Source organism: Temnothorax longispinosus, unplaced genomic scaffold (genome assembly GCF_030848805.1).
Source record: "Temnothorax longispinosus isolate EJ_2023e unplaced genomic scaffold, Tlon_JGU_v1 HiC_scaffold_35, whole genome shotgun sequence".
Taxonomy (NCBI): Eukaryota; Metazoa; Arthropoda; class Insecta; order Hymenoptera; family Formicidae; genus Temnothorax; species Temnothorax longispinosus.
The window spans coordinates 72,780-90,761 of NW_027270176.1; the positions used below are offsets into that span (position 1 = coordinate 72,780).

General features: G+C 35.7%; 1 protein-coding gene and 1 long non-coding RNA gene across 4 annotated transcripts; one reads left to right on the forward strand and one right to left on the reverse strand.

The window, feature by feature from the left end:
* LOC139824389 (dedicator of cytokinesis protein 1-like) lies at positions 1-14,974 on the forward strand. 3 transcript variants are annotated; one of them, XR_011735089.1, is made up of 6 exons: positions 1-77; positions 155-392; positions 11,413-11,575; positions 11,672-11,923; positions 12,129-12,443; positions 13,788-14,974. XR_011735089.1 is itself a non-coding variant. In XM_071796921.1 (4 exons), exons 1-4 carry the CDS (start codon positions 2,248-2,250, stop codon positions 13,821-13,823), a joined length of 912 nt encoding a protein of 303 aa, XP_071653022.1. In that variant the 5' UTR covers positions 2,242-2,247; the 3' UTR covers positions 13,824-14,974. The 3 variants fall into 3 exon arrangements, 1 of the variants encoding a protein (XP_071653022.1); XR_011735088.1 differs by having other exon boundaries at positions 8-392; XM_071796921.1 differs by lacking the exons at positions 1-77; positions 155-392; positions 11,413-11,575; positions 11,672-11,923; positions 12,129-12,443 and adding exons at positions 2,242-2,451; positions 2,546-2,868; positions 3,040-3,388.
* On the reverse strand, positions 14,348-16,442 carry LOC139824390 (uncharacterized). The gene is made up of 5 exons (XR_011735090.1): positions 16,019-16,442; positions 15,726-15,780; positions 15,441-15,628; positions 14,976-15,162; positions 14,348-14,746 (listed from the first exon to the last, which is right to left on the reverse strand). It is a non-coding gene; the product is annotated as an uncharacterized lncRNA (long non-coding RNA).
* Between the last annotated feature and the right edge of the window lie 1,540 nt (positions 16,443-17,982).

Genomic DNA, 17,982 nt, shown 5'->3' on the forward strand with positions numbered 1-17,982 from the left:
TGTCAGATTTGTCGTCCAGTTCATATACAGAGAGGCGGAAAAGCCGCCGGTGTCATTCTCATTGATTCGCATTAATTGTAATTTATATTAAAAACTAATCTTTCCCTGAAAACAAATAGTAGGTATACAAATATATCACTGATATTTATTTCAGCTTGTACTTCCGGCGCAACCTACTGTGATAAATATTCCGGAATCTTTGGCATAGCATTGTACTACGACGCAGTTTACGAATATTCCGAACCGAGAATATTACGAACAGAAATCTCAACGGAGTAAAGTGAATAATACCATAGAGAAAACAGTAAACGAAGTAAATATATGCAAAGAAGTCGCGGACGGCTTGCGTATATATTTCGATTTCGCATATTACCTCATCTCCTGTTATATAGGTAAGAAAAAGAGCAATATATTTTTCTGTAAAATCTTCCTTGCTAAGCAACGAACAAGCAATCATTATTCCAAAGGAAGAATTAATGAGTAAAATTAAGGCTAGTTTACATAGTCGGTTCTTATTTCAAGACAATGGCTTAAGGTTGATAATATATACGGCTCTGTTATATCTAACAATCGAGTGATTAGTTTATAACATCTCTCTCTCTCTTAAGATTATACTCCAGCCGGCCTTAAATATAATGACCAGTCTACAATGAGTGGTTAGTCGTTAGTCAGATGTCGGAAGAAATAGTTATAAGCGTATTGTAAGCAATCGAAGACCTGTAATCGGTGATCGTAAGAGATGGCATTTGGCCAATCGCTTATGATTGCCGATTACAGACTTCCGATCGCCTTATGACACGTTTATGACTTTTTTCGACTCTCTTCCGACATCTGACTAACGACTAACGACTCATTGTAGACTGGCCATAAAAGATCCGACAATGAAATACTACCCTACAACTTTATTAAGTGTTCCATTAAGATCTGCTGTGAGAAATTGATCAATCACAATCGAATGTGAGGAAAATAATTAACTATGATTGATTAATTTCTTAGGACTTAAGGATTACTACATATATCTTAAGGATTACTAATTATATATCTTCAGCTTACTTTCTTAATTGTTGCAATTTGAAGAGTTATCGAATTAGAAGATTGCAAAGAAATTAATTAAATTAGGGACATCGCGGTGCGGTGTAGTACAGGAGGTGAGATTTATTGCTAAAAGAAAATCATTTAAATCCTTTTTTATTTTTGAAATAGCAAGTAGACTGTTCATGACGTTCAGATATTCTATCAAATCCATTATTGAAATTAATTAATCAGCAATCATCTGACGACGATGAAATTCTATCGTTTCTCTTCGAAATTTTCTCGTCTTTTTCGTCTCGCATATAATTTATTATATTTCATGTCGTGGCTTTCAATCATTGACGTTAACGTTAATCGAGGACGTGCCGGACGTACGTCTACCTCCTGGCCGATTTTCGGGCGAGCCGAGTTATCCTAGCATACATGCAACGTATAACTTGTACTTTTATTCACTGATTCTTCGGGTCTCTGTCTAACATTCTCGTCCTTGGAGAATCACGTGGTGTTAGAAGCTCGTCACCGCAGGTGCGGAACGCGTGATCGAATATTTACGAAATCAGACAAAGACATTCCATGCCTGCGAAGACAGGCCGTTGATCACGCTTCGATCACGCGTTTCACGCGCGGAAACCGTTCCTCGGTCGCGGCCAGGAATTTAGTGAGCCTTCAGAAGCCACGAGAGTGACACGTCGAGCGCGATAATCCGAAACTGTAAAATAAAGTGCTCCTATCTACCAACGACGATTCAGTTGATTGAATTTCCTCTCCCGTTCGCGGACTGACTCCGACCGGAAGATTATTGCGCCCCGACGCGTACAGTGCGGACCGGCAAAATTACGAACAACATATAAACATTCACGTGGACTGTTTTGCTTCCAGGATGGAGAGCAGATTCGACGATAGGCGGCATTCAAGTGAGGTGAAGGACAAGCAAGATCTACCAAATAAAAATAAGGTAAGCTAGCAATTAATTTTTAGTTAATATATATTACAGATATAAGCTATAAAGCGTTTGTGCCAGATACATTTTTCAACAACTAAGAACTATTCCTGCTGTTTGCATTTTATTTACTTTTCATATTTAAATTAAAATTATACAAGGATTGTATAATTTGAATTTATGTTAAAAACTAATCTTTCTCTGAAAACAAATATTATACAAATATATCACTGACTTTTTCTTTATTTTTATCTGTGTTTTAAGTTGAATTAAACATGGAGAAAAAGCCAAGTTTAGGATCGCTAACATTAAGCATTACAGATAGTTTTTTGATAGCGACCAATATTTGCTCAACTAAATTAACCCAGAATGTAGACTTATTAGATTTACTTAATTGGGCATCGCACAATACGGACTTAAAAGAATCTTTAGCTGCTTCAATGAAAGTTGACGGGGAGGAAATAGTGAAGTTTCTGCAGGTAAAATAAATCTGATTTAACGAAAATTAAGATTACGTACATAATAAAAAATGTTTTTATAAGGGAAAATTATATTAAAATTATTACGTTCCAGGATGTTTTGGATGCTTTATTTAATATCTTAATGAGTAATTCAGACAGTGATGTCTATGATGACATGGTCTTTGAGTGCCTTTTATATATTATCGGACTCGTATCCGATAGAAAGTACCAGCACTTCCAACCAGTATTAGATTTATATATTTCTGAGAGCTTCTCTGCAACTCTTGCATATAAGACATTAATTCCGGTATTACACAAGCGTATAGATAACGTCAACAACGGCGATGGACAGGAACGAGATTTATTGCTTAAGACAATGAAAAGTCTCCAATACTGCATGAGATTTATTGTCGAATCTCGTCTTTTATTTACTGAGTACGTTTTATTTATCATTACAATTCTTTTCTCACACGTTATATAATCGTTAATAAAACGTTTTATAAAATTGTCTAAATACGACAATATAATAAATATGGCTGTGAATATCTACTCCAAAAAAAGAAGTATGCATGATTTTTAATGGAGATTCGTAATTTATTTTTAAAGGTTAAATCAGAATGAAGAAGAATTCTCACAAACCTTAACTGATCTATTACGGTCTATCGTTAATCTCATGAGTCATGAAACAGATGGTACTCTGTTGGTTCAAGACGCCTGTCTCAAGTACCTACCAACGACGATACCTCATTTATTAAGAGTTTATAGCGGCAAGCAATTAAGCACAATTTTAACAGATTTACTCGTGACTCTACCAACGGGTAGATTAACTAAACAAAAAATGATGACGGTAAATGACATCGTCCACAATCCGCTTTTTTTAAATGTGGACTGTAGAGCGATTTTATTGCCAAGAATTACTATACTTGTGAGAGACTTACTGGAGTCCAAGGAGGAGGTAAGACGTTAGCATAAAGTATGCTATTTTCTAATGCTATTTCCTAACTTACAGTTTAAACGAAATGGAATGTTTATTACTTATCCATATCTCACAACAAATAATATCAGTTCATACATTTATTCTCACAATACTTCATGATGAATCCTAATTACATCTGCATATAACTGCATATCAAATTTGATCATATTCATAAATTTTTACTTACATTTAATATCGTTCAGTGCGTCGTACGATATCATTGTTCGTGCTTTCCGTGCAGCCTGTGATCTTTCTGCCACGCATCTTTCTATGAATTATCTCTCTTAAACTTCTCTTTTTACAGAGGATGTCTCTTTATTTTTATTTCTTAAATTGTGATAGCTACATTTTTTATTAAATTCTGCTAGCTGATTTTTTAATTTTACATTATAAGAAGAAATAGTTGTACATGTTATAAATTGTGATCTCAGAAAATTCAATAATAATAAAGATTAGTAGTAGAAAATACAAATGTATTGAAAGACATCCTTTATTTATTCTTGATAAAGCATGTGAAAGGAATATGACTTGAAAGAGTTTGAAACTTGGAATGTAGCATGTGTTGGCCAGTGATGTTATTGTAATAATGTTTGCCCTGCATTGTGCGATAAGTTTTTACATAAAATTATTTGATATAAGGTCTACATACATATGACACGAAAATTATTTCAGCTTGTACTTCCGGCGCAACCTACTGTGATAAATATACCAGAATCTTTGGCACAGCATTTTACTACGACGCAGTTTACGAATATCCCAGAGAAACCTCAACGGAATAAAGTGAATAATACTATAGAGAAAACAGTAAACGAAGTAAATATATGCAGAGAAGTCGCAGACGGCTTGCGTATATATTTCGATTTCGCATATTACCTCATCTCCTGTTATATAGGTAAGAAAAAGAACAATATTTTTTTGTAAAATCTTTCTTGCTAAGCAACGAACAAGCAATTGTTACTTCAAAGGAGGAATTAATGAGTAAAATTAAGGCTAATATACATATAGTCGGTTCTTATTTCAAGACATTGGCTTAAGGTTGATAATACGGCTCCGTTATATCTAACAATCGAGTGATTAGTTTATAACAGCTTAAGATTATACTCCAGCCGGTCTTTTTATGCACAAACTTTTTCTTATTGTTAATCAAATAAAAGGGAGCGTCAATGTACAATAAAACATTTAAACTTAATCGCGATTGATTTGTCACTATTAGTTCGTCTAAAAATCAGCAAATTAAAAACATTTTTATTTTATTTAGTATAATGCCATACGAAACTTTATATGTTTAATTTAAATAATATGAAAATTTTAATTGTTTGTCACGTAGTAAACCTTGACGCCAAAGTACTTCAGAAACCCTTTGGAATATTATATTGCATAACTTTTTCGGATAGTTTCCTCTAAAATAGTTTTGAACATGTTAATATACAATTTTGTACTTGTCTGTTGTAACTCTTCTCCCTCAGGACATATATCAATGCAAAACGTTAACTCTCTCTTGTTGAACGTAATCTGTGGCTCCGTAAAAGTAGCTTTAAATGTGGAGGTTCTAATCAATTTTCGCTTTCCTTGTCCAAAAATATGCTCGAATATGTACCAATCTTCCGTTAAGATTTTATTTCTTTAATGTAAAAAGAAACATTTTACGATAATATTTGAAAAACGTAATTATAAAGTATGATCATAAAAATTATAAAAATATTCTTTTTTTTATGATATGAAATATTTTGATTATAAATGAATAAATGATAAAAATCGAATTCAAACTTACACATCCCAACATATTTTGCATTGAACTACGTTAGAACTATCAGCTGGAACTTCTCGATAAACGGTTCAATTTGAAACTTCCTATTGTAACAAAAAGTTCTTAGTATCCTAGCTAAAGTTAAAATATACATTTATGTGACTATGCAATTACTTTGACCATGTCTGGCTTTTTTGAATGTGCACTTCTGGATCGTTTGACCATATTATTTGACAATGACGCGTGCCAAAATTTTTTATACGTATTGGCAAACTCAGATTTTGTGATGGCTGTTAAAATTAAGCAATTAAAAGTATAATATTATAATAAATATTTTAAAAATAACTTTTGTTGCTACCTCGTTACGAGTTAAAGTTTTATCAATATTCTTTACCTAAAGAGAAAACCCATGTCCGACAATGAAATACTACCCTACAACTTTATTAACTGTTCCATTAAGATCTGCTGTAAGAAATTGATCAATCACAATCGAATGTGAGGAAAATAATTAACTATGATTGGTTAATTTTTTAGGACTTAAGGATTACTACACCTATTGTAGATTAAACCTAAAAAAATTTCGACACATTTTTCTTGACCACAAGTTAATAGAATCAAGACGGTTGGTGGGGCGCCTTCGGCTCAGTCGGTATAGCATTATTGTCTGCCCAAATTCTCGATTCTCTTTTACCGATAAAAGCGCACTTTTAGTTCTGAGATATGCTATAGAGTATACGTAACATGAACTATACCATCTCGGGAAAAAAGCGCGCTTTTATCAATAAAAGAGAATCGAGAATACAGAATCGAGAATACCTTATTACACGAGGCAATAGTTTTCAGGTCCGATATAAGTTAAAAGAGATAGATTATCGCCGTTGATTAGGGGAAACGTGAGAAAACTTTTTATACGTTTTATTATATTATTACTAATTATATGTTTACGTTTTATATTTTGTTTTATAAGAGCTGTGTTATTGAATACGAGAGAGCTTTGATAATACATTGTATTTGGGTTGAGTTGATTTATTTAGATTAACGAACCCCCTTCCAATGACTTTGTAATTCACAATATTAAAGTCAAGATTATTGGAGGGGGAGTTTGTTAATCTAAATAATTACCGAGAAATATATCTTTTAACACATGAGATAACAGTACTGTAGACACATAGCCCTCGTAGACAGATAGCCCCGGTCTCCCCTATATAAACGTTTATAACGAATTTGATTGCACTACACTGAATTAATGCACCTTAAATACTGTTACACATGAAGATATCTAAATGCAATGGTATAATATAATTACTTTAACGATGAACTCATTAATGCGTTCTACTAAAATCATTCTATTAAAGTAACGTGGCAATATTATTATTGACTATTTGTAAAGTCGTTTAAAATATTTATGTTTCTACATTAAAAAAACTTTGTATGGCAGCTTTTAATATACACTAATCCAGTTCAATACGGGTGATCGAATTCATTATTAGATTTTATATCAGAAAAACTGTTTTAACTGCTTTAATATGTTCGCAATACGATTGCTGTCTGAATTTAATGTTCTTAGTAGTGAAGTAGATTATTCGGATTTTTATTTCATTATAATGTTCTAAAATTTTTATACAATTTAACATTTAAATGCAACAATATACTCAGCTTTCTCAAGTATTTATCTGCCACAATAGAACCCCCAGCATTAAAAGAAAATATGATTTAGTAATACTGTTGAAAAAATACAATTCTTGGTGTTACAGGAGTTTTCAGTAGCAATATGCCGAAGAAGTCAGCTGTACCACCCGAGCTGGCTATCGAAATTATAAAAAAATACATGCAATACTTTAAAAGTGACCCACTACCCCCCTGGTCACACCAGGTATGGAAAGATATGTCTGTTGCGTTGAACAAAAAATGGAGTTTTGAGGCCTGCTATCTCAATTTGTACTATGATAGAAATTGTGTTCTGAGTACCGCCAGAAAAGAAATGGGCTTAGTTGTTCCACCGAAATTCGATCAGAACAATAATTCTGGTTTGGAAGAGTCTATTATTAATGGAAAATCTGATGGCGATGCATCCTTTGAGACATCTTTTGAATTGAAGAATAACGAAAAAAACTGGATACGTTTGATTTGGTCCTGACCGAGCAACAGTAGAACGAGATGAAGCCTGATATTATCAAGTCAGACATTAAGGCGAACTCTGGAAGACCAAAACTAAAACTGAAGCCAGGGGTATGGACAAACGAGATTTCAATCTCGTTTTGGCAACAATTTCAACTACCTTGCGCGTTTGTATTTAAGCGATCCGAGGTAATTCTCTCTCCAGACGATACGACATATATAATCAAAATAATCGGGTCATGCAAAAGCAAAGTTTGTGGAAACACTTTTCGAGGTGACGCAGAAAAACAAACCTGTGTTGAGGGTTTAACAATTTAAATTAAAACTCGAGACACTCGGTTGGAAAATCACGAGTTAGTCAAACGCCCATTGAACGGCCAACGACGGAAACAAATACGGAAAGAATTAAAAGCAGAAGGGTGTTCTGTGTGGCGGAAAAGATATGCAAGGGAAAATATGCAATGTGGGGAAACCGAACCTCCATCTTTGCCCAGTGGCAATGTATGCCAACAAGCACGACTGGAAGAAATAAACGCAGAACTAGGAATCAAAAAAGAAGATGGGCGAGATCTGGTTTGAACCATCGAGGAAATGGCATCGAATCCTGTATATGCAGGTTTCATACACAATGTCGGATTGCTGCCGTTTCATGTTACGTATAGTATTCCTGCTCAATTATATGCATATAAGGAATATTGTCGATTGAACAAAATATCGGTTATAAGTCTCAATGCGACGGGAAGTGTCGTAAAGAAAATCGATCAAACAGGTCGTAGAGGTCATATCTTCTTATATGCGATTGTAATAAATTTTGATGGTACTACAATTGCTGTTCACCAGATGTTATCGGAAAGACACACCACTGAGTTCATCGAACTGTGGCTTAGGCAGTGGCTGCGAGGAGGTGCCCCCAAGCCAAGTCAGGCCGTGTGCGATTATTCGCGTGCGTTCTTGTGTGGCATCAGTCTAGCCTTCAATAACCAGACGATCAAATCATACGTTAATACCATGTTCAGTGCAATATCGGGAGTTGGAATGGAGAAAAGACCAGACACATTGATTCGAGTGGATGTAGCTCATCTGATCCATGCCGTATGCAGATGGAGTTGCTGGAAGTTAGTGCGTCAAGCTTGCATCAAAGACTTCTTCGTTCGCTGCGTTGCTATGATGGTAGAATGCACAAAATTTTCCAATTTCCAAGAAATTTTTTATCTGACCTGTGTCGTAGGTCTTCAAACTCATCAAGACGCCGAACTCGTTTATTCGGAGGTGCGAACAGCGAAAGAAGCAAGAAAGAAACTTGAAGATTGCATAGCAGTTCGTGGTATAAATATTGACACAAACTTGAAGAGCTTTTCAGAATATAGAGCCTAAACATCTGGAAGCAGAGCATATAAGTGAACCTGACGAATTGGACGAAAGCAGCAGTTGCATTGAAAAATGGGTCGACGGGCAAGTTGCAAAGGCCGGGAATATACAACGAGATGGTGAAGATCTGAATCCGTTTTACCTGTCAGAGTTCGTCAAGCTTCTTTCAAGTCGGGCTAAAGAGTTCCCGCTCTGGACTAGCGTCGGAATGGCTTGTGGCACCTCACATGCAACTTCGAGTTACGTCGAAGGTTATTTCAATGATATTAAGACCAGAGTTTTGAAAAACACTAACCGGCCATTGCGCGTCGATAAATTTTTAATAATGCAAGCACGTGACATCGCTGGTGCAACTTCGCTTTTCTCATCAAAGATGATAAATTTCAATGCCAAACAATGTATACCAAGCATCGAATCAAAGAGGAGCCTAGACATATCGTATTTGAGTGAGTTTCCACCTGGCAATCGAGGAAAATGCTTGCACGTCTCATCCGAACGATCCGTTGATGGAGAGGCTGAATCAAACATCAACGAAGAAAGAACGCCCTTCCATCAAGTATTATCGAGCAACAAGGAAGATAGAATCAACAAATCTCCCAAGGAATCTGTGCAACTGCGGACAAAATACAACCAGGTCGAAGATGTACCATGTTTTGCTGAAACGGGATGGAACGGTATTGAAGCTTGTTGTAATGATTCAGACTTACTGGCTACGGAAAATTGGCGAGGAAAAGATAAAGCGGATAAGCTCGAGAGTGATACATTCGACCTGAATGATGAAAACATATCGTGTTTTGTTGATTTGTCATCGAAAGATATCGAAGCCCTTGTTAATGGTTTAACTTTACCGGTTGTCAAAAAATTGCACGATAATTTTGAAACAAATAATCTGAATGGAAAAATTTCGAACGGTTGCGATGTTTTGGAAAACTGGCCGGGGTTGTCTACAGGCCTCAACATTGCGAACAAGAATTTCGAACCAATGAGCAATGCATCTTTGGTGGATCACTCCTATTGCACGACGGAAAAATCGACCGATTCGGCTAGCAATACGTTGAACCTGCAGAGCACTAATTACAGTGAATTCGAATTAAATGTGAAAGGGCAACCAAAGTCGAGCGCTCATACATCACCTCATTCGGTTATAAACTCAATCGTGCATCGCGACACGAAATTGGCCGTTTCAGATAGCCCGTCGATTAACATGTCCAGCGAAAGTGAATTGCTAGATATACGGCCAACGTTCAGCGCAAAAGCATCACAATTGGGTACAAAGTCAGACGAACGACAACTGTGTAATCGAGACCCAAGAAAGATGAGTAAATTCTTTAGAGCGTATCCCGAAATTCGACACAGAAATACTTTAGTCGCGCAGAAGAAGAAATTCACACTGCTACCACACGGTTCGCGTTGTCTACCTGTCAAATCAAAGAAAATGGCGAAATAAAGTCCTATTACGCCATTAATACGTGCGCCTTCGACGCACTACTCCACGCGCTCATGAGGCCTGCAATTGACGACGTCAATTACTTCAACTTCCTGAAGAGTTCCAAAAATTCCACATTGGAACTTGTGTGTAATTTAATTGAGAAAGGAGCGACGCCAGCCGTGTTACGCAAGAGAATTCTAATTCTTAAAAACCTGTATTCTTGTAAACCGCACATACAGACAGAAGTACGGGTTGTATCGTACGTTATCGATGCTACTGACAGTATTGCGAATGTGGCCAACAAAACGCTAGCCTCGGAGCCTAGTGTTAAGAATACGGAGATTTGTTCGCACTGCAAAGGTAGAACTTATGGGACAATAATTTTAGCGCCTAATCACAGGAACATTGTAAATAAAGGGTTTGGCTATTTGGAGACAGCTTTACACTTCCGATCACCGATTTTCAAGATAAAATGCCGTGACCCCTGTCTGGGACAGTACACGTGGTTGAGAGAACCAGGAAATCACATTATGATTGAACTTGATATACGTTCAAATATCAAATGTACGACAGGAAAGACATGCGCTCTGAAGCAAATGCCAGCTACACTGACACTTCAACACGAAGATATAAGTTTTGAATACAGGTTTGTATAATGATATGCTTTTTTATTGTATTTTTAAATACACATTTTAAGAATTATTTTTAATTGGTTTGTTACATTTACAGGTTGGCCGGAATAGTAGCCTTTGACTCACACTCTGACCATTATATCTCATACTGCCTGCTCCCCAGTGGAGTTTGGCACATTTATGATGATTTGGCTACAGCCATCCGGACGTGTAGTCCAAACACCGAAATCAACCCCCACCTCGCCGTGTATATACGTTGTTAGGGTTTCCATTCTACACAAACGAAGCAATTGTATTAATCGAATACAACGCGACATTAATATCGATTATTAATACATACATTGTACTTTAAATTTTAAAAATGAAGTCTTAATTTAATTAATTTTTTGAATTATCTTTGAAGTTGGTTAAAATACTTTTCTCTTATTGTATACCTATATTGTATATTGCATTTATTTTTCAAGTTCAGCAAGTAGACTAAAATTTGTTTTTGACGTTAAAACATTTTAAATATTAGTGATATTGACTTCTATCCATAAAAAATGACACATACTATCAACATATATGCCTCATCGACAAATAAAGGAGACATCCTCTTTCTAGACTTAATTACTGGTGAGATAATCTTTAATACGGATCTTGATAGCTGATTCTTTTCTTTTATATACATATATATATGTGTGTGTAACAAGGCCTATTATTTTTACAGTCATACGAAGTGCAATTCTTTGCGGCGACAACTCTGCACGTAAAGATATCCAAGCAGTGGAATGAAGTGCTTGAAGCTGAGCATCCATTGTTAAGGGAACGTTTTTTCAAAAGTGTGAAGAGACCCAACATCACTTTGCATCCTTATAAAGCTTTGTCAAGCGGTAATACATCATTCCCTGTGTTATTTCAGAAAAGAAAAGCATACCATAAATAAGAAAATGGACTTTTGTTAATTATCTAACATGTACTGTTTTCAGTTAGCCGTGTTTGTGGCCAGCGTTTAGAGTTTAGAAAACAGGGAATAGGATAGGAGCGTAGTCGACGAATTGCTCGACATGTCACCTTATGATTCTCTTCCGTCTGCGTTAGAATTATTGTTTTGTGTGCTCTCAGTGCTTCCTGTTGAACCGGTAAAATATAACAATCATCCCACCACCACCACCATCATCATTAACCATCGTTTATAAAAAAGAGGCCGCAAGAGGACGAGCGACAAATGATATTGACTGGTTAGTAAAAAAAAATACAGTTTATCGATTTAGGATTAATAGATTTAAATACAATAAGATTTATTCTTTCTGAAAAGAGGAGTCGGGTTTGTTGCTACTTATGTACTGCATATTGCAATGTATAAAATACATTTATAATTAAAAAATGTGTTTTGCTTACTGAATGTACCTGTTACTAAAGGTCACTTTCTTTTTTTTTTATCAGGTTTAGTCGTAATGGCGAAGCTCGCCGAAGAGCCGCTGGAAACGGAAGACATTCTAACGATTTGTTGGGAGCAGAGTCAACACAAGTACACAGAGAGAAGATTACTAGCTGTTGAATGTTGCTCCTACATATCAATATCAGCTGCTGTTAGAAACTCGTTGATGCTGTCAATGCGCTTCCGGAGTAGTACTACCGGAACTGAGGCATCTCAAAACGTTGGTAAATCAATGCCTACCTCAGCAAGAAGATGCAGTGCGTTTCTTGCTCAGAGAAGCGGAGTGCAGGCAGTATTTACTGAATGAAGCCAATAGATAGGTATTGAATAAAAATAATTATCCCTATTCACTCCAACGTTTTTTTCGCCCCAATAATCCTCCAACCATGCACTTTCGAGTCCCACGTGTTTTTTATAATGTTAATAGCTTTGAAAAATTCCCCAAAAATTATTATAATATCTTTGTACCTTCGACTAAAAATCAATGTAAAGAACATTTGGAAATCATTTATTTAAATATTTTTTTACAACAATTATATGTTGACTAACACACGTTACGACTCGTTTTACTTAAAAAATCATAACTCACGAACAAATTGACGAAGCTTAATGAACCAAAACGCAAATTAAAGCTAAAAGTAGTGCAAATGAGAAAAAAAATATGAGATAATTATTAATTAAATAGGAATACTTAATTTCGTCGCCGCAAATTTGGTAATTTTTAAATGGTACAGAAGGACTTTAAGGACTTAAAGAATGCTAGAAAAAGAATTTCTGAATAAGAAAAGGCGAATTTGAAGTGTGACATATTTTTTATGTAAAAAAATTAATTTTTTTAAAATAATCGTAGCTCCTCCCCACCTCTTCCACCTGCCTCTGAGCCATAATAGACCTCTGTGAAATGTTAAATTTTTTTTTTAACAACAAAAATATTTTAAATACGGTTAAATTATACACAAAAATACATTTTTATCGAAAAAAATGGTCATTTACCTTTCACACAACACTGACGTAATCCTCCAACCATGCACTTTCGTGTCCCACCGAGATTTTAATTGTTCCCCGTTTCGAGAGTAAATGAGCTAGGACTTTGAAATTTTTACCTGAGGTTCTCTGCCACAATAACTTTTTTCCGGCGTGGAGGGGATTCTCCCACGATCATTTATTTTCCGGAACAAACAACTGTTAGAAATTCGTGGGACACGAAAGGCATGGTTGGAGCGAATAGGGTTATGTTAATCTAAATATATCTGATCGTGTTTATAATAATTGACGAATTAATAACTATAAGACATACAGAGGTAAAGAAATATAAGAAATTTTATATTTTATTACTGTAATTTATCACGCGGTGCAATCTTTCGAACATCCCTCATTATTATAGCGACACGCTAATTTTCTTGGAATTTTTGATTGCCGAAAAAAAGATCTCCTGATCTCGGCAGACCAGGCAGCAACCTGGATTTGAAATTACTGTGATTATATAATTGTAATCTACAGTCGCAATAATCCATAGTAGATTTGGTAGAATATTTCTGAATATTTCTGAATTTCGATATCTTTGGACCATTGAATACTTTTCTAGAAACATTATGTATCCTGTACACATTTTCTCGATAACGAAAAATGTTTAAACGTTTGTAAAAAAATTATCTTCATTCCAGGACACTCGACGAGCTCCGGGTTTTCCCTATCGATGACGACGGTGAATGTCTGCCAAGGATATGCGCCAGAAGATGAACAAGATCTTTTCAACAGAAAATTGAATCGCCCAGCATGCCGAGTATTTTCCGCAAGAAGTAAACTCCCCTTTGTGTCTTATAGCAAGAAATATGAGAAAATCGAGTATCACGTCGGCAAGAGATTCGCGAGTGCAAGCACAAAAAATTGTTGTTAGGCATAAATGTATAATGTTGTTTCAACGAATGTTAACTTATTTTTTTATCGCGCTAGCTCTGAGTGACGTGTAAATTATTTTGTTTAAATATTAACATGGTCTGAGGAGTTTAGAGATGAGAAAATACGAATGTTTTTTCACGTTTTGTAAAATTCGAATGTCCATTGTGTCTGCACTCTCGCAGCGTTTGGAATTTTCTCACTTTCTCATCATCCTCTTTAGGTAAAAGAAAAGAAAAAGAGTAAATTCAAAACGCCACGATTAACAGTAATTAATGTTTAATTTCGAAGTCTGTCACTTTACATAGTAATAAACAAACGTCATAGATCATATATCATATCAAATTGTATATCGCATATCCGCATATACATATATATATAATACACAAGTGTTTTCCTCGTAGAATAATTTACAAAATCAGACTTTCTAGAAATACAGATATCCTGTTGCGTCCTGTTCCTGCTCGGTTCTGTTTTCCGTTATTTTTTTCTTTTTTTTTTTATATAATCACAGCTTATCCTAATACGTAAAAAAAACATTGCTATTGTATTTTCCTTTTTCCGTTCGATAATTAATCGACACAATCAGAGACTTTCTCTGAGATATTCGTAAACTGCGATATGAGAATTAAGGTTTCTCTGGGATATTCGTAAACTGCGTCGTAGTGAAATGCTGTGCCAGAGATTCTGGAATATTTATCACAGTAGGTTGCGCCGGAAGTATAAGCTAAAATAAATATCAGTGATATATTTGTATGATATTTGTTTTCAGTGAAAGATTAGTTTTTAACATAAATTACAATCCTTGTATAATTTTAATTTAAATATGAAAAATAAATAAAATGCAAACAGCAGGAATAGTTTTTAGTTGTTGAAAAATGTATCCGGCACAAACGCTTTATAGCTTATATCTGTAATATATATGTATATTAACTAAAATTTAATTACTAGCTTACCTTGTTCTTAATACTCATTAGGTCATAATCCTGCTCTAGAATCCGTTTTAATGTGCTATCTGTAGCAAGATCATCGCCTGGTTTCATACTGGCTCCAGATTGGCTACCACCACCCACTGTGTTCATCGTCACTTGTTTCACTCATGTAATCAGAACTACTCTCTGTATCCTCTTCTATGTTTACGTCCTATAAATTCCTACATTACGTCCTACAAATGTAATTCTTATAAACTTTTCTTACTTTCGCAGTCCTCGGTCTGCAATATCATACGAATAAATTAAATCATGCAGTAAATTAAACCTTTCATAGCGCGGCAACGTTAAGAAAATTACGCCCTCACAACACGATAGTCAATCAGCGTTGCACATATTTTTCAAGTTATTGCTACTATCTCTTTCTGTTATTAAATTATAAAAGTTCTGAAACGTCCAAAATCAAATTTGTAACTTGAAAATGAAACTTACTTCTGTATAATAATCAGTGTGTTGGCCTGAACTGCCATCTTCGGAAATTCCGGTCATAGATAATGCAGCTCGACTGCCATCGCTTCTCGCTCTACGACGAGGTTCTTGATGCTCTGTTTCGTTTCGATTAAGCGCTTTGACATCTTATGGCTTCTCTTTTTGCGTTTGTCCCAAGACAGATTCCAACCCTTACACAATAATAAAATATATTTATATTTCTTTAATGTGTACTTTAATATGATTTGTACAAGATTAAGTAGCTTCGCTAATGCTTTTCTAACTTACTTGGAAGTGCATGAAGTATTCCACTGCTTTTCTACCTATTAATGACATCAAGCATCTGCAAACAATTTTATAGTTAGTTTAAACTGCGAGTTTCCGTACGATGACAAAATTACTTATATCTACTTGTACATACAATATAAGTTTATTTCTATATTTCATAAATCTGTAATTTGATGTAATTGTTCAAATACAACTTTAGTAGGTTACCTCTCTATTTTTGCAATCTATATCTCTTTCATATTGCAAGGATACTTTTTACTAAGTTCAGAATTAAATTTGCATTTTACACTTACCTATATTTTTGCACGTGAAATGTAGCCAGGTATTAGGCATAAACAAATCTAATAAATAAATTGAAAATAGGTTAAGCACGTTTCCCGTGTTGATAAACTATTACGTAATGCGTTCCGAAACCACCACATATTCTACGTCTCACCCCCACTCTCCGGCAGCTAAACGATATACAGTTTTTCGCTTTTTTTTAGCGAAACCGTGATCTAACAAACGTTTTACTTAGTATATTCGGAACTAACAAACGATTCCGCATTGATTGACCACGGTTTGAATCGAAAATTGTAAAGAATTCTATATTTACCGGCTAAATTAACACTAAAAATTATTTTCGTGATTACGTAAAAACTATTAACTAACAAACGTTTTAAATAGTCTAACAATCAATAACAAACGACTAACAATCGATTCGTTAAAAAAAATGTCGTAAGTCGAAATTGTCCGGCTAACTTCTATGAGGTCTGGTTGCTATGTATATTTGGTTTGTCACTTGGGTTGTCGGCCGTGTTTGGATAGGTATGTACTGAATGCTAGGGAGATGAGAGAGTGGGGGTATAGGGAAAAACCGGAGGCCGTTTATACACGCGCGGGCGCGCGTATTTACAAAGCAATGTCGGCTGCCTTACAAAAGGACATTATTAGTCGGCATATTTTGTTCGTGGGGCTTTTCAGAATAGGGAAGATATCGTTACAGCGAGGACCCTTGAGGGTTCTTGCCGCGAGCCGAAGGCTCGCGGCCCATCTAGACGTCAGAGGACAGTAAAAAATGATATGATTGATGTCTTGGATTGGGTTGCCACAAGCGCATGAGCCGTCATTGATGTTATTTTTTCTGAAAAGACTGTGATTCAAATTATAGTGGTTCGCTCTCAGTCGGGAGATCGTTACGATAGCGTTGCGCTTTAATCCTAGTTTGTAGTATCACAGGGAGTTAACGTAAATAGTACGAAAAAAATGGTTTCCCTTATGGCGGGCTCTGTTAAACAAATGGTTGTGGAATTCAGTGGCAAGTTTTTCTTTGTGTATAATGAATAAATCTGAGTGTGGAAGTCTAAGTCGAGGTTTTAATACCTAAATAAATGGCGCTCTTTGCTAGTTCGTCCGCAATTTCGTTACCTGTGATACCTTTGTGTGAGGAATCCAGATAAATTGAATTTCTTTGCCGCGTTCCTGAGCTGCGATAATTTTAGTTTTTATAAGTGGAATTAAATAGTTTGAACGGCACGTGTCTGGATTAGAGACAGCTTTTAAAAGCCTTTTAGAGTCCGAGACAATAGTAAACTTAGGAAAATTTAAATCAAAGTTGAGCAAAATGGCGTTGTATATTGCCCACGCTTCAGCTGTATGAACTGAAGCACGCGAGGAAAGCTTAAACATAAGACTTTGTTGGAGCTAAGGTGAATAACACGAGGCTCCCACCCAGCAGCCCGAGTAAATTTTGGATCCGTCTGTGTAAAAGACTATGGAGTCCTGCATGATTGTATCAAACGCTTGGAGGAATATATTTTGTATGGTTAACCTGGGAATTTTATCAATTAGGTCTATGAAATCAGAGTCTGGACGATACAAAGTAGGGGCAAAAAAAATGGATTGGTAGAAGTGTTGAAAAGAAGAGGGCGCTACTGCGGTGTGCAACGAAGGCTGGAGAGATTTAACACGTAAAAATAAATTGAACAGAAGGAATTTCTCTTGGCAGTTTTCGAGATTTGAGACATTTCTCGAGTCGAGAGCAAAAGCTGGAACATAGATTCAGCTACCGGGTGATCAGTGATAAGCGTTTTGATTAAATATTTAACCGCTAAGAATTGGAGACGAAGTCTGAGGGGAGATTCTTTAGCTTCCACAAACATTGTGTTAATTGGTGTAGAGATGCGATAGTCTAGGCAGGCTCTGATAGCTTTGTTTTGGATTATTTCTAGCCAATGGAACTTGGGGCTAGATTTTAGAGCGAAAATGTGGGAGGGGT

Excerpts from the sequence above, each read along its gene's own strand:
- LOC139824389 (XM_071796921.1), top strand. The coding sequence starts at position 2,248 with ATGGAGAAAAAGCCAAGTTTAGGATCGCTAACATTAAGCATTACAGAT. Across the intron at positions 2,869-3,039 it reads TCTCGTCTTTTATTTACTGA|GTTAAATCAGAATGAAGAAG; the intron begins GTACGTTTTATT and ends TTATTTTTAAAG. Across the intron at positions 3,389-13,787 it reads TACTGGAGTCCAAGGAGGAG|GACACTCGACGAGCTCCGGG; the intron begins GTAAGACGTTAG and ends TCTTCATTCCAG.